At 46.9% G+C, this 25,035-nt stretch overlaps 1 protein-coding gene across 1 annotated transcript in view; it reads right to left on the bottom strand.

Annotated features, from left to right (window-relative positions):
* Positions 1 to 13,140, bottom strand: part of LOC144175493 (uncharacterized) — a 79,255-nt gene extending 66,115 nt beyond the window's left edge. The window contains exon 1 of the mRNA XM_077704574.1: positions 12,983 to 13,140. Within this exon, the coding sequence (XP_077560700.1) occupies positions 12,983 to 13,105 (123 nt within the window). The 5' untranslated portion in view covers positions 13,106 to 13,140. The remainder of the gene's footprint in view (positions 1 to 12,982) is intronic.
* Between the last annotated feature and the right edge of the window lie 11,895 nt (positions 13,141 to 25,035).

The following is a 25,035-nucleotide window of genomic DNA, read 5'->3' as shown; positions in this document are numbered from 1 at the left end:
AGAAGTCGTTCACTATATAGTAGAACCTTTCGCTTATATTGTAAATCTCATTTTCAAAACTTGTGTTTTTCCTGACCAACTAAAGCAAAGTAAAGTGATTCCAACACATAAAAAAGGTGGCAAGACACAAATAACAAACTATAGACCCATATCTATACTTCCTTTTTTTAGTAAAGTGGTTGAAAAATTAATCTACCACCGGCTTTCTAACTATCTCGAGAAATATAGTATTCTGACACCAAGACAATTCGGTTTTCGCCCGGGATATTCCACCACCCTAGCTCTCATAGCACTTACTCATAAATTCAAACGAGGCATAGACGACGGTAAGCTTGTTGGATCGATTTTTGTTCACCTTACTAAAGCATTTGATTCCATCGATCACCGCATCCTATTAGGAAAACTCTCTTCATATGGCATAGTAGGACCTCCTTCACAGCTTCTTCCTAATTACCTGTTAGATAGAGTATTAGTAGTTAGTGTTTCTGGTGCGATCTCAGCCAAAAAAAAACAGTAACGTCGGCGTACCGCAAGGGCTCATATTGGCGCCTTTAATATTTTTAGTCTACATAAACGACCTTCCCACCTGTCTTTCCACCTCCACAGAATGTCTAATGTACGCTGACGATAGCACTATCTATACTTCGGATAAATCTATACAGACACTGACTACCCAATTAACCTGCGATCTCTCTTGTGTAAACCACTGGTGTCACAAAAACAAATTAGTAATCAATCCGTCGAAAAAAAAGTATGTGGTCTTCCGTTCTCGGAACCAAACATATAACCCGCAACCATTACACATTGACGTGCACCCTATCTTGCCTTGCAATCAATGCACATTCCTTGGAGTCCAGCTTGACAACCTCTTAAAATTCAATGTCCATACCACCGCACTAAGAAGAAAGATGGCATATGGCATAAGAGAACTTGTAAAAACTCGCTACTACTTTCGCCAGCATACCCTTCTTACACTCTACAATGCTTTCATTCACAGCCATCTAAGATATTGCATCAAAATTTGGGGCCAGTCATACCAAGTTCATTTAGATCCAGTACGCCATATCCACAACCAAGCACTTCGGATTATCACTCGTAGCCAATATAATGCCCATGTCACACCTCTGTACAAAGAACTTTGAATTTTCCCTCTGGAGAGGCTGATAATTTATAGTATAAGTATTACGGCATACCGCGTGTTCAACAACCAATACCTCCTGTATATAATAGGTAGACGATATCTGTCTAACCCTAATAACACTGGATTTTCAGAACAAAATAATTTTATACTCCCAAAAATAAGGGCCAACTACGGAACGTACACTTTCGAATTTGCCGAGATTAAGCAGTGGCACAACTTGGAGTTTACTATCACATCTTCTAGATCGCTTAACTTATTTAAGACCTTGCTGCGTTTTACACTTTACCCATCATAAGACGTCATGTTCCTCACACCTTACGATAATTTTGACCTTAGGAATATGTTTGTATGTGCATATGGCCATGTATTTGAAAAAGGTTCTATTACCTGACTAAAATTCATAATATCCTAATCTATAGACAGTACACTATAGATGAGTACACATAGAAATGCACATTTTTTTGTATGTGTGCATAACTAATTGTGTGCTTACATGTGTATGGCTTCTCACAAATATTAGGCTGTTAGATTCCATTACAAGTTTTTGCGCACTCTTACCATTTCTTTACTCCTGTTTGTCTCTAGGATATTAGCATTGCCTCGACATTTCATGGCTTAGTATTTTGTTTATCAATTGTATAATCCTTATGAATTTATTTTTGTTCAGCGACTGCACCTATTGTTTATTTTGTTATTATTCATCAGGGGTCCCAACTGCAGTGTTCTTCACTATGGGATCCCTGCCTGCATACTGATGTTATGTTATTTACTATGTTTGTCTAATAAAATGAAACTGAAACTGAAACTGGCGACTCCCAGAGCCTCTCAATAGTAATAATATTGCATAAATATAAATCAATATTTATTTTATTTATGTAGTTATTTTATTTCGTATTACCCCTAAAGGCCCTCAATGGAGGGTATTGCATAGTAGGGGGCATACACACACTGAAAATACACATGTTGAAAGCAGTATTATAAAAATAGAACAAAAATATAAAAAGTAGAGAAGAACAAAAAAAGAAAATTTAAGTGCTACAAAATAGGGCAGGAATGCAATGTGTTTTAGGAAAAATAATTTCAACAAGTAAACGGATTGCGCCTCCGCAAGAAGGCACTTGCAAAGGACAACGAAATTACCCTACGGAACTAGTTAAATACCATTAAATACAGAAAAGCGAACTAGGGAAAAAAAAGAGAAGAGCGGTGGGTGCACAATATTACATTCCAAAGAACAATACAAGTGAAATTATTACAATTCTCGAAGCAACTCTTGAAATTTATTTATGCCAGTTTGAGTTGCCAGATGTGCGATGAAATCGTTCCTGTCAGTTATTGTGCGGGGCAGGAATGAGTGTGCATACGAGGACAAATGACATTGTGGGCGCTTAACTTTGTTGGGATGATCCCGGCGTGGAAAAATGGCTGATGGAAGCTGAAATAAATCCCTGTGAAGTGTTAGGTGGAAGCATATTTTATGGAAAGGGACAGGCGAGCATATGCGCGCCGAACGCATACCTTATCCAGTTCAGCACGCCGCTTTAAAGGGGTCCTGAAATACCTTCCGCCGATGCATGGATGTACATGTAACCAAATAAACCAATGTATTAGCAATCTCCTCCCGCAAGAATTTTGTTAAAGCGATGAGTATTAGCTGAGAAATCGTAAATCAAAAACCGCGCATTATCGTCGCGCCGCGTTTCCTCCCTTTCAACTTACTCTCCGCTGTTGACGGTGCGCCAGCCTTCCCTCCCGCGATGCTGCGCTCCTCGGCGATGACGTACTTCCGCTATTGCGCTGCTCATACTGCCGTCTGCTACGGGCAAGCTTTGTTGACACCTTGAATCCCGCACTCCACTCAAGGCTGGAAAAGCGAACGAAAAACCTGCCCGCATGCGTGCGGCGGCCTGGCCTTGCCGTTTCGCGGTGTCTGTTGGTGCAGTTGCTATCGGCGGCACGTGCCTTTTTATCGGCGGCGAACTCGCAGCCGCAGGGGAAGGATCGTGCGCTCGTTCTTTTTAATGCACCGCGCACTGTTTATCCAAAAAGTGCCGTATCAGATGCGGTCCCACTAGTGCCGGGTCTTATTTTGCGGCGGTGGTAATTCCTGCTGGCGGCATGTGAAAAAGACATTTTAAACCGATACAGAACCCGTGCACAAAACGCTTCCATCTTGTGACCAGTTCAGCTTGGGGCGACGCGTGGTGGAGAGCGGCAACGTTGGCAAAACATGCTCCGCCGCGGCTCTGAGCTTTCTAGCGCTGGAACGATCGCCATTTCTTTGACAATCTCAAACATCGGTTGCCTAGGCAACAAGGCACAAACCACTCTAGAAGTCAGTTACGGTTCCGTGATCCCGGTTCAGCTTGGGGCCCCACCTCACGACATGTGGGCACTGCAGGCGTACCACTCACTCCCATTGCGAAGTGCGAGGTGCGTTTGGCATTACAGGAGGCGATGGTGTGTGTGTTGTGGACGCCGTTGTTTCGCGATGAAATGCGACGTTGTGCTTCTGCGGATAGATAGTGCTTCCCATGTTCTGGATTATCTTTCTCGGGCGGCGTACGACTCAACCTCGCATGGTGTATGTGCAGTGTGCGTGGCTAAAAGCCATCTCGGCTTGTGCGCCAGAGTTAGTGACTTGCTGTTCGTCCCCGCAAACCGCGCGCGAGGTGAGTGCCGAATTTACGACGGGCAGGAGGAGGCAACCCATCGTCGGTCAATCGCGGTTCACACTTGCAACGCATGTTGTGATGTTGTGTTCGTTCGAAACGCATCTCTGGATTGTTTTGAAGTTTAATAAAATGTGTGCGTCAAACCCGGGCATTCGGATCAGGCCGTCCTCAGCGATTGCACGAAAGAAGTGCCACGGGGCTTCAACGCTCTCTTTATGGAACGTACTCAGGTAAGAGAATATCCATGTCGTGTTATGGCCGTGTTGCATTCAATACAAACGGTTAAGCGTTTGTTTACACTTGTTTCATTTATCGTAAAATGTCCAAGCACTCCGGCACTACGCTGACAGATCAGCCGGCGAGCCGACGCTGAGCAGACGACTCATCTCTTTGCCGGAAGTGCGTGAGAAAGTCGCCCAATAGCAGGATGTCTAGCTCATGACGAACATGTGGGAATCGATGACGTATACATGTGAAGATGGCGGCGTACAAAAACACGAAGGGAAGGGTGATAAAAAAACGACAAACTTTGCAACAAAAGTGTGAGCTTTCCGCTGCGCGTAAAAAAGTAATACTTGGCACAGATGACGTTGACGACCCAATCTAACGATTGCGCTAGTTCATTTCGTGTGCTCAAAACGCCTTTCAGGGCCCCTTTAATGCTGCCACGCTTGAAAATGTTGAATAATCAGAAAAGACGAAGCGAGCATCACGGTTCTGTAAAGACTCGCGGTTATTTTTGAGATATGCTTGATGAGGATCCCAGATTGCGGAGGCACATTCCAATTTTGCACGAATAAGGGTGACGTACGAAAGTGTTTATACATCAGATAGGGCTTGTTTTAAATTGCGCATGAGTAGTCCTAAAGAGCGGTTTGCTGAGGCAAGGATTACGTTAATATGGTGGTGCAATTGTAAATCATTTCTTAAATGAAGACCAAGATATTTGTGCGTGTTCGTTACCTCTATTGCATTATGACTTACAGTATCAGAAATTGCGAAATGGGGGCTCCTCCTGAAAACGACAATTGCTCTCTTTGGGAAAAATTCAAGCGCATCAACCATCTTAAGCACCAAGAGTAATAGTATCTAGGTCAGATTGGAGACTGCAGTGGCCGGTATCAGAAGAAATGGTACGGTAAATTACAAGGTCATCAGTAAATAGGCGAACAAAGGACGATACACACGGGGGATGGTCGTTAATGTAGACTAGAAAAAGTAATGGGTCTAATACGCTGCCTTCCTGGACCCCTGATGTTACTTGAGCGAAAGCAGATGCGTGATGGTTGACAAATGCAAATTGAAGTCTAGAAGTAAGGAAATGTTTAGTCCAAACCACAACGTCGGGATGTAGGTTAAATTTAGATAGCTTGAGGAGTAGGCTATGGTGAGGAACATGATCAAAGGCTTTAGAGAAATCTAAGAAGACTGCATCCACTTGCAACGCGGATTCTACTGAAGTATATAAATGGTTATTAAATCCCGCCAATTGGGTCTTTTGCGAGTAACGAGTAACTTTTGCGGAAACCGTGTTGGAATTAAAAACAGTGTTTTGGTCTTCTAGGTAACTAATAACTTGAAAATTTATGATATGATCGATAGTTTTACAAATACTGCTAGTCAGAGAGATGGGTCGGTAGTTTAGTGGTTAAGAACGATCGCCTGATTTGAAGGGTGCAGATTTCCCTATACGCCAATCACGCGGGACTGAACCCGCAGATAAGGAATGAGTGAAAAGTGCTGCTAGTACTGAAGCAATGCCTAAAGAAGTATTTTTAGTACTCTATTGTAATGTCTATATGATCACATGTTGATGAAATTTGAGTTTACTGAGTAAAGATAAGATCCCCCCTTCAGTAAGGACGATTTAAGGCATCATGCCCTCCATGAAACCAGTTGTGAGCGGTTATGAAGCAACGTCTTTGCAAGCAAAAACCGACGCAAATGAGTTACGTATCTGCGCGCACTGAGATTCTGGAACAGATTAGCCGCTATGATCTATAATAATTATGTCAGGGTAGCTTTTAGGATTTATTACGCGCCAGAATTACCGAGGGTTTTTTGTTACTGATGATGGATGTTAAGTCGTGGGTGTAAAAATTGCGGCAAGTAGATTTAAGAAGGTATTGATACTGCTTGTCACACACTTTATGGCGCAGCCAAGACACCGAGTCTGTTTTTATCAACTTGGCTGTAAAATCGCGTTTTTTATTGTTTAAGCGGCGAAGTGCACGGGTGAACCAAGGCACTGCACAATTATTTTTATGGTTAAGACTAGAATGCACGACTCAATCACATTCATAAATGTTTTTTTAAATGAGCCAATTTTTTTCAGTGGAGCATAAAGGGTAAGAAATCAAGAACTGGTCGGAAAAACGCGACAGTTGAGTGTTCAAATGTTCATTGCATCAAAATCGGCTCTAGCGTAGCACCTAATTTTTTTACTATTGGTTTTTCTGGAATTCAAGGGACGAGTAATGCTACCAGTTGTAATGGCATGATCCGAGATGCCGCCTAAGATAGTAATATTGAAACAAAGGTCGGGATAATTGGTAGTTACTAGATCAAGAATATTCGCAGACGTCACGGAACGACAAGTTCGGTAGTTAATTAGTGGAGTTAACGAGAAGTCAAGGCAGGTGTGAAGAAGAGAGAATGGCTCAATTTCATTGGATGCTACAGAAAGTGAACACCAGTCAACGCTCGGGAAGTTGAAATTGCCCAAGCTTCTACGAGGATTTTACGAACTTCTCCTGTGAATGAGGGTGACATACCGGGAGTGCGGTAAAAAACTGCAATTAGGACATGAAACGCGTCACATTTTATGCACACAAAAACACATTCAAGAGAGGAATTGAATATGATAGGAGAGCCAAAGAATTCTTTTTTGACAGCTATGAGAACGACCCCTCCCCCACGGTTTAGTCCGCCGCCGCCAAAAAAAGCTGAAGTCCGATCCACTGACAAGAATGCTGCTATCAGGAACCCTGTCGTTCAACCGCGTTTCTGTTAATACTAGTATAGTTGCGCAACATGAATCAAGAAGAGAAGAAAGGGAGGCAATTCTTGATAAGACACTCCGAATGTTAGTGTACAGAAAACAAATACTGGTACTAAGAAACAGGCGATTTTGTGTTGATAACTACTGTGAACTAGTTGGAATGAAACAACAGGAATTATCACTTCATCCAGTCGTCGGCGCATATGCTTGGGAGTTAAGTTCACGCCTTTCTTTTTGGTTTAAACGAATAGCCTAGCCTTTACCAGCATCCTAAACATAAGCGTCGTCGTAATCAAAAGTTTGGTTAATACGAGCCGACCATCACCCGCTCTTTATCTGTATTTCAAAATTCAAGAAGCATACGGCGCACTTCACGAACGGTTATAGAATAGTCACACAAGATTCCAAAAGTTCAGTTCTATAACCTAATACCACGGCTTGAAACATTTTCCACGTCTTGTTGAAACATTTCGCCACAGTGTGACGCTTTTTGTGCGCAGAAAGCTTGCCCAACCTGTGCGCTCTTACTTTTTCCTCGGATCATTCCATGACGCCGGAACCGAACCCGGAACACCGTCCTTTTTAAGGATCGCCGATGATCATGTCACCCTGCCATCCCGCGCAAGCTTGATGATAACCGTCTGCTGTTAAGATGCTGTTCCTGACGTCGACGCTCTCGTAGAGAGTGACCAAAGGTTGCTCCTCGACCGCGGTGTCTCCGTCGGAAGAGGCATTGCGCACTTTACGCAACGCCAATCCCAAGTTTTTGTCACTAATTTCAGCGAAGAATACCATCATTTAAACAAGGGCGCGGCAATTGCATTCCTAGAAGAAACGCAAGAAGCAAGTGACGTGATCGTGGTCGCCGACTTTGAACGCACACCCGTACAATCCTTCAAGCTGCCGCAGCCCTTCGACGTGAATTCGGTGCTACCGCAAGAACAACGGAACCAATTATTGGCTTTGCTGCGCCGCTATAGCGAATGTTTTTCGTCGAGCGCAAAACAACGTCAGACACCTCTAGCGAAGCACCGGATCATAACCGAAGATGGAGCCCGACCTACCCGACAGTCATCGCACTGTGTCTCTTCACACGAGCAAGAAGCCATCCGCGCTCAAGTCAAAGACCTGCTCAGCGACGCATGACACAGTGATTGAAAACCCACTGGGCTGCGCAGGTCGTAATCGTGAAGAAAAAAAGACGGCACATTGAGGTTCTGCGTTGACTACAGGCGACTGAAGAAATTATCAAAAAGGTCTTTTACCCCTTGCCACGAATCGACGACGCCCTCGACAATATCTGCCACGCGAAGTTCTTCTCATCAATAGATCTGAAGACAGGCTACGGGAAAATTGAAGTGGACGAGAGAGATCGAGAGAAGACTGCATTCATAACCCCGGACGGCATATACGAGTTCAAGGTGATGCCGTTTGGGCTATGCACTTCGCCAGCGATGTTTCAAAGAGTCATGAACACTGTCCTAGCTGCCGTGACGTGGCACACCTGCCGCGTATACCTCGACGTTGTAGTATTCGCCCGGACTTTCGACGAACCCCTTGCAAGGTTGGAGTCAGTACTCTAGGCCATCCGTACATCGGGGTTAACACTGAAGACTGAAAAGGGCCGCTTCGCGTAAGAATACTCTAGTTTTTGGGCCACGTCGTCAACACAGCGGAAGTCCTGCCTGACCTGGCGAAAACCTCAGCCAAAGCGACCTTCCCAAGACAGAAAGACAAGAAGGGCGTGCGAAGATTTCTCGGACTGTGCGAAAAGTACCGGCGCTTCGTTGCAAACTTTGCATGCATCGCAGAGCCACTCACACACCTGGGGAAAGATAGTACCCCTTATAGCTGAGAAAGTGGCCAAGAGGAAGCATTCTGCGAGCTGCAACAATACCTGCAAAGCCCGCCCGTTCTCGTTCATTCGACGAAAACGCCGAAACTGAAATGCTCACCAACGCCAGTGGTATAGGCTTGGGTGACGTCCTCGTCCAAAAGCAAAGCGGTTGTGAAACGTTAGCGCCTATGCCAGCCATGGTCTGACAAAGGAGGGGAAAAACTACTCTGACTCCAAGAAAGAGGACATCGCTATCATTTGGGCCTTTCGAAATTTCGCCCATACATGTATGGTAGACCTTTCGAGGTTGTGACAGACCACCATACAAGGTGTTGGCTCGCCAATTTGAAGGATCCCTCTGGCCGCCTTGGGTGATGGAGCTTGCGCCTTAAAGATTTCGTCGTTAGAATCGTCTATAACCGGGCAGGAAACACTCCGACGGCGACTGTCTGTCCCGTGCGGCCGTCGACCCACCACCTCAAGACTCGGATGCAGACAGGGGGTTCTTCGGAGTAGTGACAGAGAGCTCCCTGACCGCCCAGCAGCGTACCAAACTCGAGTTACTCATCATTGTCGATATCCTCGAAGGACGCAGTGTCGCCGTGCGTGGAACCCTCAAACGCAATTTAGCAGCAATCCGCCTCAAAACCTCCGTTCTTGCGAAGAAATATTTCAGCCCGGAAACGAGAAGAAATAAATTACTGTAATCCCTTCAGACCTTCGAGAGAAAATTTTCGAAGCGTGCCATGACGACCCTGCCTCCGGACATCTCGGCACAGCAGGCACTATTGGAAAAATCAAGGCGGAGTACTACTGGCCCCGGATAACAACCGATGTGTCCCACTACGTCCGGAGCTGTCGTGACTGCCAGACACGAAAAACGCCGCTGACCTGACCCACCGGACTTCTTCAGCTGACCGCCGTCCCATTGAGGTCCTTCGAACTGATTAGAATGTACCTTTGGGCCAGTTCCCTGCGTGACGATCCGAGAAGTGCGTGACAATCCGAGAAGAGTGACCGACGCTCTTCAATGGGGTACTGCACAAAAAGTCGGGAAGTTCTTCATAAACCAAGTTATGCTGCGACATGGAGCCCCAAAAGTCCTAATCACGGACCGCGGACCGGCCTTTACTGCGGAACTGATGCAAGGAATATGACGCTACAGCAACACGGATAAACGAAGAATGACTGCCTACCACCGCCGAACGAACGGACTAACGAAACTTTTGAACACGATTGGGGATATGCTGCCTATGTACGTCGACGTTGAACATCAGACCTGAGATGAAGGGCCGGCGTATGTCACGTTTGCGAACAACACGGCTATCGAAGAAACTACGCGAATGACACCGTTCGAGCTTGTCTACAGAAGACGGCCGACTACGCTGCTTCACGCCATGCTTCCGCACGCACAAGACAACGACTTCAATGCCTACGTCTAGGGATACCTTCAGCGTGCGGAGGACGCTAGCCAGCTCGCTCGAGTTCTTACAACGAACCAGCAGGTAGTGGATGCCGGACGCTACAATCTCCCACGCGGAGACGCTGAGTACAACCCAGGGAATCTTGGACTAACATCCGACGACGCGGACTTAGTAAGAAGCTTCTGCGACGGTATTTTGGACCCTACAGGATTCTACTACGTGTTGCCAAACTTATGTACGAGGTGATCCCCGACAGCGATTCCAGAACATCTCGGTGGCGCAAGCGGCCCGAAGTTGTCCACTTGGTTCGCCTAAAACCTTACCACGTGAGGTGACTGTTTTTTTATTTTTGTTTGGACTGTAACTATTTTAGCATGGGGTCAATGCACTCTTAGAGGGGGAAATGCCGCGAACCTTGAGTTGGGTTTGTTTATGTTTTGTTTTTACTTCCCGGCTGTGTTATCTGTCCAATTCTTCATTTTTATGCCTCACGAGTTATCTCATTCTGATAAACAGAGCGTTTTCCTTAACGTCACTAGCCTAGAATAATCTTCCTTCGTCTACACTCTACTGGATGTAACTCGACGGTTCGAGAAACAATCGTACCCGCAGCTAAAAGCCTGCAGAGGAGACGCCGTGGTATTCAATTCGCCGCCACTTGCCTGCGCACGTCACTTTGCGGACTGCTGCTTCGCCACCTGTGTATGCTTTAGGTTGTTAGGGAAGCACAAGTTCGCTCCAAAAAACTTGTTTTTTGTTTAAGACAGCTGCATCATCTTCGGCTTCGTGACAGTATGAGAATGTATTTTACAGCCTCAAGGAAAGTGTTCAGATTGATACGGTACAATGCAAAGTATTTCAGGATGATTATGCGACCCCGGCCGCAAGGTGTGTGCAGCCATCCCTATCCTTTGTGAATACCTGAACTTTCCAGAAGCGTTCTTAAGAAAGGAAAATTTCTTAATAAACTTCGTCTGTTTAGTACTAAGGTAAGTTTCCTGTAGGCGGAAGATGCTTGGTTAATTAAAAATTCGCTATCTCGTACACATCATCAAACTTTTTAAAAAGGCCTCCGAAGTTTCATTGAACCATTTTCCTGCTTCCATTCTTAAGTGTTCAGAGCTACTCTAGTGTGATTGCTTATCTAAGGTCTTTTGGGTCATTTATTCTCGGAGGGCATTGTTTTGCTTCTCTGGGAGTTTCCCCGATAGGACCCGTTCCATTCGCTGCTACGCAGATAAAAAAGTTCCGAGGTTCACATCGCCGACATAAGTCATATGGGTGCCTGGTGGACCTGGCCCTGTGGACTTAGCACCCTTTGCCGATGCCCTTCGTTGCATTCGCCGCATCCACGCGTGTCGCGAGCGCCAAGGTGGCACAGGCGGTGCCATGGCGGTGGGGCCCCCCGCTATAGCCTCCACCTTCGTCTCCTCGGCGCCGTCAGGTGTAGAGGGGGCCGTGAAAGCTAAGCCGCTGGAGCGGTTCCTTCGGTGCGTATGAGCAACACAACCGCTGCGAGCTTGCCCTTCGCTGTATGTAACTTAGGATCAGATCAATCAGATCAGCCCCACTCACCACAGTAGCCGCTGAAACCAGACGCCACTCCTCACCGTGGTGAGCTGCGTCGTCGTACCCTCGACGGGGAAAGAAAGGAACCTCTTTCGCACCTCTGAGAAGAAAATGTTTTCAGTGACTTTGACGTTACTGATTATCTTTCCTGTTTAAATATCTCACAGGCGGGGAATATGCCACGTGGCCTCCCTGGGAGTTAGAGTCAGCGGGAATGGTAGAGTTTTCGTCATTTGGGTGGACCTTTGCCGCGCATTTTGTACAGGATATTTTGCCGCAGCAATAGTTTATGCCTTGCTCGAACAGCTGCAACATGTACCAGCGGCGTGAGGTAGGGGTGTCCCGATGTAATACACACCTATATTTAGAGCAGCACTGGTGCGTTCAGGAATTTTCGATCGGTTGATAGTCGAGGTGTTGCGTTTAGTTGTTTGTTTTGCATCGTTTCCCGAATGGTGATTTTCCTCACGGCTGTAACACCATGATCCTTCACGCCTTCCACAAGGTGGGCATCTGTTTCGTTTAGCCGATATCACACCCCGCGATGTGTCGAGGCTGCGGTGCAGTGTGAAACTGACATTCAGATCAGCCATGAGAATTTGGATTAGGAGAGTTGTTCTTGCTGGTGAGTATTTACTTCTACTCAGTTTTCGCCTGTTCTAGGATTTAGCCTTGTAATATTTGCCGAAGATTCCTTCAAGGAGTTTGGACAAAAGGAATAGTGACTTGAAAGAAGTGGATTTTGATTTTCAACTCATTTAAAAACCAAAAAACGGGGATAGTTGGAAGGTTTTGGTAATATCATGGTTGGAAGCGGTGGATATGTAACTTCGGTGTGGCCCCTTCTCAGGGACCGATCATGTGTGGAGAGGAGTTAAGAAAATACCGCACGTCATAGAAATGAACCTGGGAATGGAGGTTTTTTCTCCGCTCGGTTTTCCCTGATGGCGAGAGGTCTTCAGCTCCCTGCCTGGCAAACAGACAGGGAGCCCATCAACAGGAGCTTTACTACTGCTCCATAGTGAAGCCCTAGTCGAGCTCTGGCGGATGGGCTCCGACGACCCTCGTTTGTGGTTTTACACCCTTGTGCTATAAACACCTTACAAAGGTTGGTCACAGCTTACGTCTGGGGCTCGGGTTCCGAAGTGTAGGTGTCGCTAATACTGTCACAATGAATACCGAAGGTAGCCCATGCGGTGTCCGCAGGTTCTTTTTAGACTATCTCAGGGCAGTCTCTTAAAGCTGCGTATATACAACATTGGCGCGTATATTATTTATTAACAATGCTAAACCTGACAACATTTGCACAAAAACACCCGGAGAAAAAATGCTCACCAGAGCAGGATTTTCCGGCTGCATCCGTAACCTCTCTTCGACCAAAGAATACAATGAGCACACAGGGATGTTGATGTTCGGGTAAGGTGAGTGCACAACCCGGTCCTCGATGACAGCCTTCATCCTCCTGTTTGGGTTGCTTCGTTTTCGGAGCAATTAAAAGGTGATTCTGAAAAGAGGCAAGGCCTAAAGATTCCTTGTGGTTTTAACCGCGAATGTTTTTCTAAAACTCTTCACAGAGAAACGGTGGGGTATACGGAATCGGCATGAAAATATTGGGGGGAATATGAGAGAAGTGATATTTCTAAATTAACATTTTAGTATCTTCCAACGGCCTTTGAACGTTTATCTAGTGTTGACTAAGGAAAATATCTCGGTCCCGCTGTAGGGGTTCCGCGCGTTGCAAACATCCTTCCACAGGTATTTCTTTTCTTTTAAACCTATAAAGAGAAATGAGTTGTAAGTAGGACCGAACAACAAACTAGAATGAGTTGTGGTAGACTAAGTTAAATAAGGATGAATTATCGATTGCGCAATGCCTAATAGTAATCAATATTACGCTGGATTCATTCAAAATAAAGAAGGTTAAGAAGGCCTAGACTGAAGTAGGCCTGTTGAATTTGAATCTCAATGAATTATGGCAGAAAATAAGGCATATAATAATATTATGTAAAGATAGATTAGTTTGTTATTAGGTGGGATGCAGGCGCGATATTTATGATATTAGAGGCATTTAAACAGCGTGAGGGTGAACTAAGATAAGTTTGAAAAACATTATCTGAATTATGATTCACTGGGTAGATTCGGGTAGTATTGAGGGAGATTGCGGAAGGACTAAGTAGAAATAAGATGGCTTACATAAACTAAGATGGATTATCGTGGCTTGAGACAGAATAGCATGGATACAGTTTATTAGGCTAAATCATGGGGTATCCTGGTTGATTAAGCACAGTGAAACATTGTGGCTGCTCAATGTATGTGTAGGCGTATACATAGGAGCCAAGCACAATAGTACGCCAGAACTTCGCATTCAAAACGTGCATTCTGCTTTGGTTTCACAAAAAACACTCCGTCGGCTGGATTGTTCATTGGTGGTCTTGCTATCATTACTTCTTGTTTTACACTGTTCATAAAAACCAAAAACTTAAACAGCAAAAACAACATAACCGCATTTCAACAACGTTTGAAGTCTCAGTGTTTAGAAGCATCACACGGCAGTGACTGCCTAACGGTGACTGTCATTGGAATACCATTCGACCTGCCCAACTCAGACGTTTTTTGCTGTACTAATGCAATGACCTTCTTTGTAAATGAACGAGTTGGTTTCTAAGTACTAATAAAACCATTCCGCTGGTAAAAGAACGAGTAAATATCAAAGAAAAACCAGCGCACTTTTCTGTCATTTTTAGCTGCTGGTGCAGTACCTGTTCACATGTTCGGTCAGGGTCTGAATGCCAGGCTTTTATCGAATTACGATTTGATAGAAGGCAGAAGCTTTTCGCTGTGGTTGGTGTTACGATTTAGCGCGCCGTTACCGTTATCACGCGTGCTGCGAGTTGCGGAGATATGTGGTGCAGTGTAAGAAAGCGTGCTCAAACAGATCGCAGTTTGCCAGTTTGCCGGTGAACGGCCGGCTCGAGAGCACCTCGCTGTTGATGACTTAATCTCGGCTGTTCATAAAAGAGAAGCCAACGGATCTTTATGTAGACACATGTCCCCATACAGTGAACCCCGCAGCGGGGGTCTTCTCTCCCCGCTCTCTGCCTAAACGGCCGCCGCTGCTACCGGCCTCACGAAATCGACAAAGAGCGTTGTATGTGACTGCAGTATTTTTAGACCCTGTGCACAGAAGCACTGGGACAGCTGCGCAGCCGCAGCGGCTATAGAGCATAAAATCCACCGTCTCGGTAATAGTTCGCATTCGTTTTGCAACAGCGGGTCGATGCCGTCCTTCTTTTTGAGTATGCTGTAATTACGCCCGTAACGGTTTGTTCCTGTATTGCTACGGCTCATCTCTCGCCATACAGTAAACCCCGCACGTTTGCCCTCGGCGTCTTGTCGTCATCACTCGGTGATCACAAGGGTCCCCAAGTCATCACATTTGTTCGCGGCTTTTCACCACGCTACCACGCATGGCGGAGATGATGGATCCCGGATCGGAGACGCCTTCCCAACTGTAAAAGCGGGGAAGAGCGCTCGCTTGGCACCCCTTCTTCACCCTCCGCGCTGTCCTCCCGAAGACGTATTCCAGCACCAGCTTGTTTTGCAGCGGATTTCCGTTAAAAACATTCGTCTTAGGCTACTGCTTACGCAAAAGAGCCTCTTTTCTCTCCTCTTTCACACGACTCGCACTCCTCTGGCAGTCAATGCAAACAATCGCCTAATTAAATTGTACTTACCCACGTAGGCTGTACCCCTGCTCCAAATTTGCCGGCAGAGCACGTGTGTTTGGGTATATTTTTTGTTGCGTTTCGAGCCCCAAAAGGAGACTTCTTAAGTGTGCTGACAGCGTATTGTGCGTAGTTTTCTCTCACTTGCCATCGAAAAGCCCAATCCAAATTGTCCGTCTAATGCAAAGTGTAAGGGAGCTCTGGTTTACGAAATTATATTTTAACCCAGATATTCCCCTAGGTCGGCAGGCTGACTCATAAGTGTGCTCACACACGCCCCACTCACCACTCACGAGTGAGTGGTGAGTGAGCCTCGCCATCGGTTTCGACTGGCGGGCGCGAGTGCGAGTGATAAAGAGCCCCACTCGCAGTGATCCCCAGTCACCACTCTCGAGTGCGAGAGCTGTAGCGGAGAGCCCTGCTCCCCATTTGTCAGTGCGAGTGCCACATTCCATGAGCCCCACTCATACTCGCGAGTGCAGGTGCACCCAACGCTCGCGATTGGGAAGCCCCACTGGCTACTCGCGAGTGCTGAGTCCCGCTCACCACTCCCGAGTGCACTCGCTGCTACTCACGCGATTTGTTGGACTTACCGCGGTGAGCGCCACTAGAAAGTTTTAGCATACCGGGTACCGTGCGCTAACGCTACTGCGGCGGGTAGCGGGGCCCGACTGGGGAAGGTGAAAAATTCGTCCGGTGGGGGGATTAGTTTCGCCGGACGATCTTCCCTATGCCCGCGCCTTCTCTCCACTGAGGGGCAACCTCCTGACCCTCCCCGCGCGCGCATGCGCGGTCGGGTCCCAGTAACCTGCCACCGTAACGTGAGCCTCCGCTAGCCGCTAGCCGCTCTCTACTATTGCGCTTGTGCTCGATGTTGGCTAGTAGGCGCAGGCACCGCCCACTCTGATGGTTGTTAATGGAGTGCTTGATTTTAGCTTCGGAAAAATCTCGTGACTGCGCTCCAGCTTAACAGCACCGTAGAATTATTGCTCTGGTTGTGTGCTGATTTCGGAATATGATATGGATAGGCTTCTTACGTCATAAGGTTCTGATACTGTTCCGTTTCGTGACTCATAGAGGGTATGCGTGCACACTCGTTTGCGAGGTTTGACGACTGGTGAGCACGAGTGAGTGCGAGCGGTGACGGCATGGGGTGACCGTGAGCGCGAGTGAGTACGAGTGGTGAGGAAGAGTGGCGCGCGTAGCGCGAGTGAGTGCGAGTGCTGGCTTCGAGTGGTGAGCGTGAGTAAAAGTAAGGGCGAGTCGTCGCGGCTAGTGGTGACCCTGCGCGCGATTGGGTCAGAGTGGTGAGGGCGAGAAGTGAACATGAGTGCGAGTGAGTGCGAGGTGGGAGAGCGACTTGTGAGCGTGAGTCTGAGGGAGTTCGTGAGCATAAATATATATATCTGTGTGACTGTGACTGGCGTCCTGTTTTGCCGCGGTATACATATGCCTGAAGACTTGTTTCTGGTGCGTAATACTGCGATGTTAACTCTGATACGTCTGAGGTTTCTTTGTGGTGCGCTGTGCTGTGATTTATGAAGCATGGGAGTTGTCTATTAGTTTGTATTCGCCATGACTATGTACACTTCATGCTGAATAATTGTTTCAAATAGGTGGAGTGGCCTGTGTGAAAGACTGTGGGGATAGACGTTGCAGGCCCACTCCACATACGGCCATACGGCCTAGCAGACCACTGCAAGTGCTGTGGCTCTGGGAAACTCCTGAATAAGACGACCTTTGTGGAGAGAGCAACAAACAAAACAAAAAGTGAGATAATTTAAACGGTTTTTGTAAAAAAATTAAAGCCGTTCCACCCAATGTGTATGCTGTGGGAAGTTCAAAGCAGTGATTCTCCATATTCAGCTGTACCGCCGTTATCCGGTCGCTGCCATCACACCACACATTTCAAATTTCCCGCCTTCGCAGTCCTCGCGCACCCCCTGCCTGAAACTGTGGCAGCGGAAGTTCTAGTCTCTTTGTGCGTGCTTTAATTTCTATAGTGGCGCTGTTTTGTGTCAATTCGCGCGCGCCATTTTTTTCTCGCATGTCTGGAGCCTTTCTGCGGCATTTCGAACGCACCATTTATTCTTGCACGTGGGGCTTTCCTGCGTCATTTCGAACACGCCATTTTTTTCTTGCGCGGCTCCTTTTTTCCCCTCTTATTGTAAACACCAAGCAAAACGAGTCTTCCTAATAAAATTAACGCGGGCGCTGCGGGTAATTACGTATATTTGTCTTTAAATGTACCTATGGTTTCTTTAGGCTGAACAACGGGGAGATGTAGCACCAGCGCCGCTTATGACTATATAAAGCGCTTGGATTTCGAAGCCTCTGGAGTACGCCACGTACACCACGTACCCCGGGACGCGGCGTTGCTGCTCTATATACTTGGGTCGAGCGAGCAATCGAGCTAGAACGACAAGGCGAGCGCCTATAGCCCTCTGCACTTAATACCGGAAATTATCAGTAAATCAAGGTTGCCAATCCCAGCCCTAAAGTACTTCACGCTAGAGCAGATTCGGAATTACTACCCTAACCACAAGCATAAATACACTGATGCATCGGTGACGGCCACATCATCTGTTGTCGGAATCTGGGTTCCATACATCCGGACCACAGTTTTGGCCAGGTTACGCCACAAAACAACATCAACGGCCTCAGTACTTCATCCCATGAGCTCCTCTTTTGGTACATTCTTTGGAAGAAGCTTCTGTGTCGGTGATTTTCACAGATTCACTGCCGGTGCTTCAACAACTAGCATCATTTCCGCGTGAACAACTGGCCCACTAAATACACACCCTGCATACAGAAGCTGCCGGCTCACTTCACGAGGTATTGTTATAGTGGGTAACTGGACATTGTGGGGTGAATAGGAACGTGGTGGCCGAAGATACAGCTTGCCTGGGCCACACGAAACCTATGTAGTCATAATTCTGATTCATTTCTATCGACATGATGGTAGACGCTTGCATACTCCGTTGCGCGGCAGTTACAACTCTCAATATTGACGGGCGGATGAAGAAATTATCAGCCATTGTACACAATTGATTCCGCCAGCACTTTCAGAATGGTGCGTCGCCTGGGAAAGTGCGACGAAGCAGTTGTTTACCGCATTCGATCCCACGTCATTTTACCGGCCACTACGTGCACAAGACGCGCCGAGTTTCGTCCCCTCGCTGTCACGTGTGCAGTGACCATGAGGACATAAAACATGTACTGTGTGTGTCGCCTTTATGACACCCCGCGAATAACCTTGAAGACCACTTTGGGACTCGTGATGATGCACCACTGCAGCTTTGCTACGCCATTGGTCCATAGAGCTCAACTGCCACGGCAACACGGAGTACACAGGCCTTGGTGTCATTTCTGTGTGACTGCCGTTTGCACAAAACCGTGTGAAAATTTGCCTTAACTTTACTCCTGTTTGTGGGCAGTGACCGTGATTTTGCGTCTGTCAGTTCCTCGGCTTATTTGCGTGTTTAGTGTTTGTATGAGTTTTGGTGTCTTCGCTTCTTTTCACTTTTGCACCTCTCATGTTCATGTGGAGTAGCAAGCTAAGCTCGCTGCTGGGCTGACTTCTGTTCATCATTAAAGGCATTCCTCCTTCTCATCCAAGAATGGCCATTGACGACAGTAAAAAAAAGCAAACCGCCAAACAACAGATCTTCTGGCCTTCACAAAACACAAAAAGTCACATTTCCCAATCGAGCTCGTGGCAGCGATTCAAATGTTTGGAAAAGTTAGTTCCGTTAAGCAAACCTTCATAGTATTCATCACAAGGGAAGAAAGGGAGTACGGAAGAGCCTGAGGAGAGAATATCGGCATAGTTGGGTGTGGCAGGTAGGAGGATCGTTAGTTGACATGTGAGGGGACCATTGGTCTCCAGCAGCGTTTGAAGATTGGCGCTATATTAGGTTTCATGTTCGTGGGGCGATATCACAGGCTTTACAAGATGGCTGAGATTGCTTCTTAAGAGGCCGCGCTCGTCCTCAAACCGAGTGCCATAGATGTTGATGTCAAAAATTGAAAAAAGCTGACACTAATTCGTAAGCCTTGAAGGTAGCAAAGCTATCACCATCCTTCGCGAAGGTTTAAGTTCACGAGTGCTGCCGATTCGGTTCTTCTTCGCAGCCGGAAGGATCTCTTCTCAATTATGTTAATATAAATGTGAGCTTCTTTCATTTTTACTTTTGAAGTGATAATCACTGAACCTCATATTTGAGGGGCTTACGGACGCATGACGAGCCATTCTCGTTCCGTGCAAATATATCCACGATTACTGGGAAAGCTGGGATTTTGTTAGGCTAATCTTGGCCAATCTCAGCCAATCTCCCAAAGCAGGTATGCCTGGCTTTGCAAACGTCCGCCGGGGACGCTGTGCTCTCGCCGCGAGGCACGCACTTACGAACGCTCAGCATTTTTGTGTTTGCCTAACTGCCTACCGGTCGCTGCATTCTTGGACAATCTCTCCAAGGTGCTATGCTTCGCATAACGAACGTGCGCAACGGACGCTAGGTGGTCGCCGGGAGGTACGCACACAATAGCGGTGGGGATTTTTCGGTTTTGTAACTGACTGGCCGTCCTTACGACGCACGCGTTCACGTGCACTCGCTTGCCAATTTTCTGGCAGTTGTAACTGCGGACACAAAATATTACGATTTGCTAAAGTGCTCCGCTGTTAATATCGCTACAACGGGCGGGATGACGACGCCAAAGGCGGCTCAGTGACGCAGAGAATGTCGTTGCAAATGGCGAGAACACATCTGAAAATGGCGACTGAGTGCCGAGGAGAACAAATTAACCCTACGTGATTTCGAACACCTGCCTAGAAGCCCCATTACGGTCTCCAAGCGGCATCTCCGGAGCTGATTTGTGACGTTTTGACAAATTCGAACGTTGTTCTTGAACTTAACTGTAGAAAAGCATTGTGTAGCCACACAGGCGCATTATATTTACATTACTACCCTAGGAACCAGTATTTCAATGGTACAATCACGTATTATTCGGATAAAAAACCCTAAATGTGTTTACCCCTGCTGCAACCGCCTTAGAACAAGGCCTGGTTGCTTAAAAAAAACAAAAAGGCCGTCCTCGCCGCGGGCAGCAAGGATGCTTCAGAAATATTGAAGAATAACTGCAAACTCCACCAGTCACCTGTGCGAAAAATAACCCCTGTACACATTCAAAAAACACAGAAAGCACTTCGTTTAAATGAGCCTATTTGGAGTACGAAAACGTATGGTAATAACAGCCACGTAGTTTAAACCCCTCATACATTTTTATCATTTTCTTACCTTTTAATACTGTATTTGATGCACTTTCCTCTTCCAGAGCAAGACCAGTTCAGTGGATGTATTTTTGGAGGTGGGGGGTTTCGGGGGTTGAGAAAACTATCTAAACCTGCAGCGAGTAGTTCGGTCGCAGTGGATGGGAAACAGTTGGACGATTCAGTCGTCGCGACTAAGTTAACTGGAGTGATTGGATGCAGCACAATCTAAAATATATAGACAGCGTACGAAGTTTGACCTGATTTTATGACGTTTACGACCAGAATGCAGCCTCCGTGACAATTGAAACACGTGGACTGGAAAATATTTTTTGCACTAGTTGATCAACGAGGTCAGTCACGTACAACTCGCGACTCTCTCCCAAAGAGGCCTCCTTTTATTAATTTCTTTTGCGGTTGTCACTCCAGCGGAAATCGCAGTGAATGCATTCGTTTCCAGCCAGCCATGCAGGTGTTCCAAAATCGGCACGTGGCACTCGTACAGATACGCCCCCACGGTTGTCGCACCGTGTCCAGGCCTGCACATGCTGTTAGAAGCTCCCCACTGCAAACGACAAGTTTTTACTACAACAGCTCACGCAGCTCCACTGAAATATAGTTACTTTAAACATAACAGGCTTCCTATGAAAACGGAACAAGGTTGGTCTAAAAGGAGCTTAAGAAGGCTTAAACACGAAAGTACCAAATGCCAGGCGTTTTAAAATATAACACCTGCTTTTATGCTTTTTTAATGTTCACGTTATTCAACCGCAAGGAAATATTTGCCTGAAATATCCTTTCGCATACCAGACACTTTTTGAGGCAAAATATCAGCAAATAACCTTAAGTTACAAGATTCTTTCATGAAGACGGTATTACGATTGCTACTTGGCCCATTTTTACGAAACTCATAGAAAATGTTTTTCATTCTAGACAGGCTTGTTTTAGACACAAGCATACAGTTTGCATCAAGCTATACTTGAACTTTTACAAACATTTTTGTCTTGAACTGGCCCTTTTACATCGTAAAGACATCATTTTTAAGCCATTGAAGGCAATAATGTGTGTCATGCAACTTGAAATTACAGGACACACCAATTTTTGCTATAAAACCTTCAAAATTAGTTCATTCAAAACAGCTCTAGTACGTTTTCGAAACATAGATACGCAAACTTGACAAAAAGTGGGAAAATATTTTTTGTTAGAGAATTTGAAAGTTCATCGTTAGAAAACTGCTTAGGGTTTATTCCTGTGTTGTTCAAGCATTTTCGCTTTTTGCTAATGCTGCAGTTTAGCATTGCCCAATGTCACTCCTCCCCTGTTCAAATGCAAACTCGGCAGAGCCAAGCTGTTCTTCAGCGTTTACATTTGCGTGATACATCTATACTCTGCGGATGAGCAAAGTTCAATTCTCTCCTGTTTTATTCTATTGTGTTGCCACCACTGACACTTAGCACAATAGTCCACAATTTCATCTTAGTGGGCGTACCAAATTTCTTTCATTGAATAATCACGCTACATAACTAACATACTTTGGTGCTACCCGCGTGAGCAACCTAGGACCACTATTTCATAAATATATGTAACTGGCATCATTCATCTTGATTCTAGGTAAACTTTGAATTTAGGCAGATAGGGCCAGGGTATTTATTTGAATAGAAGCTGCGACATTTTTCAAACGGAAAAATTAATTGCCGCGGACCACGTATGGGTTTATGTATTTATTGTTTGTTTTTACTGCCCGGCCACGCTTGGCTCTGTTATCTGTGTCCAAAGCGAAGCGCGTCTTTCATTCTTTATTTTTATGCCGCAAGGGCTATCCCATTCAGATAAGCAGAATGTTTGATCTTAACGTCGATAGCCCAGAATAATCTTCTGTGATCTACAATGTTCTGGATGTGAATCGACGGTTCCAGAAACACTCGCGCCGAAAGATAAAAGCCTGCAGAGCAGACGTCGTGGCATTCCTTTCGACGATCCTCGCCTGCGCAGTCAACTTGTTGACCACTGCTTCGCCGCCTCTGTATTCTTTTTAGTTGTTAGGAGAGCACAAGTTTGCTGCAATAAACTTGTTTTCCTTGAAGACAACTGCGTCTTCTTTGACTTCGTGACATCTGGTGGAGGTGCTAGGTAAATGCACCCTACGCCATCGCCAAGCCGACAAGAAAGTCCCACTCGTGCCAGCCGCCGACAGCAAGGTCTTCGGCCGGAGTTTGGGCTCCTTCCGGATAAAGTGAAGAAAGAAGACGTCGTGACCACCACCATGATGAACGCAGGCACCATGACCAGCACTACCCTTGTTCAACATCCCTGGGAACCACCATCGTCCCGAGGATCCCCAGGAGAAGACCCTCAGACTGGTTGGATAAAGTGGAGCCTGTCCGCATCTTTAACAGGTGGGATGACGATGAAACTTTCGTCCATGTCTTCTTTTACTTATAAGATATGGCCCGAACGTGGTTTAAACACCATGAAAGCTCCCTTACCGACTGGACACTAAGAGGGAGCCCGTCGACCTCGCCCACCTGCACCCTATTGTCGCGAGACTCTATACCGTCGTCCCCTGTCGCCGGCCCGCAAACCCCCGCCCCGAGGAAGACCGACGTGTGGCGAACGCCACATAATAGTCCGCTTTGCTACCACTGCAGAGAGGCCGACCACATCTACCGCACCCCGCCCCCTACCCGGCCAGCGCCCATCGGAAATCGAAGAATACCTGTCCAGCACCAGCCGTGGACCAGCCCGTTTCAACCGATCGCCGTCGCCCTACCCATTTCAGTCGCCCAACCGCCGTAGCAATGCTGATTTCGCACGTGGAAGGTCCCTCAGCCGACGCGGGGGAAACTAAAAGCAGCAGCTTCTGGAGGTAAAGTTGCACGACGGCGGAAAAATAAAAAGCCTCCAACGACACTACGACTCGCGGAATACGACAATCACCGATAATTCCCGACATGCCCTCAGCCCGACTACCCGATCTCACCCGGACGTGACTCCTGAACACGACGAAAACCACACGGCGCGACGCGTACCCGACATGACTGAACCTGCCGCTGAGACGATTACAACGAAGACGCAGTGCCCGAGCGTCAACAAGCACAAGCCGAGATGCCACGCACGACGCACCCGGAAGTCGAGGAAGGAAGCGTCCGACATCCGGCTGTCCATCGACGACTTTGACGTAGTCGCCCTCATCGACACGGGAGCCGACGGCTCGGTGATGAGCGGCTCATTCGCGTCTAAGCTGAAGAAAGTTACGACAAGATGGGACGGTCCGCATATACGCACAGCAGGAGGCCATCTCATAACACTAAGTGGAACGTGGACATATTGAGTCACCATAGACGGCATCACGTACCCTGCTGCATTCATGATTCTGCCTAAGAGCTTCCGGGACGTAATTCTCGGAATTGACTTTGACGGACAATGGCGCAATAATTTTCCTACAGACCAAGTCTATAACTTTTGCCTCCGATCACTCCACGACGCCGCAGCCGAACCCCGAACACCGTGCTGCCGTAAGGATCGACAACGATCATGTCACCCTGCCAGCTCGCGCAAGCTTCATGGTCACCGTCTACTGTGGAGAGGCTGCTCCTGACGTGGAAGGTATTATAGAGAGTGACAAAGGGTTGCTTATCGGCCGCGGTGTCTCTGTCGCAAGAGGCATTGCGAGCTTTAAGCAACGCTAATCCCAAGTTTTGATCACTAATTTCACCGAGGAGTACTGGCATCTAAACAAGGGCGCTGAAATTGCGTTCTTTGAATAAACGCAAGATGCAAGTGACGTAATCGCAGTTGCCGACTTCGAATGTACACGCGCAGATCCTTTGAAGCGGCCGCATCCTTTCGACGTGAACCCGGCGTTGGCGCAAAAAAATCGTGACAAATTATTAGATTTGCTGCGTCGCTACAGCGAGTTTTTTTCGTCGAACTCAAAAGTACGTCACGCACCTCCAGCGAAGCACCGAATTATAATCTAAGATGGAGCCCGACCTATCCGATAGTCACCGTATCGCATGTAGTCGCACGAGCGAGAAGCCATCCGCACACAATTCGAAGACATGCTCATCGACGACATTATACAACCAACAAATACCCCTGCGCTGCTCCCGTCGTACTAGTGAAGAGAAAAGACGGCACACTGAGGTTCTGCGTTGAATACTGGCAATTGAACAAGATCACCAAAAAGGACGTGTACCCCCTGCCACGAATCGATGACGCCCTCGACCACCTCTGCCACGCGAAGTACTTCTCATCTATGGACCTGAAGACAGGCTACTGGCAACTTAAAGTGGACGAGAGAGATCGAGAGAAGACTGCATTCAAACCCCCGGACGGCCTATACGAGTTCAAGTTGATGCCGTTTGGGCTATGCACTGCGCCAGCAACGTTCT

Source organism: Haemaphysalis longicornis, unplaced genomic scaffold, assembly GCF_048455015.1.
Source record: "Haemaphysalis longicornis isolate Haplotype H1 unplaced genomic scaffold, Haemaphysalis longicornis Haplotype H1 scaffold_3, whole genome shotgun sequence".
NCBI classification, from domain to species: Eukaryota; Metazoa; Arthropoda; class Arachnida; order Ixodida; family Ixodidae; genus Haemaphysalis; species Haemaphysalis longicornis.
This window is presented reverse-complemented; position numbering and strand designations above follow the sequence as displayed.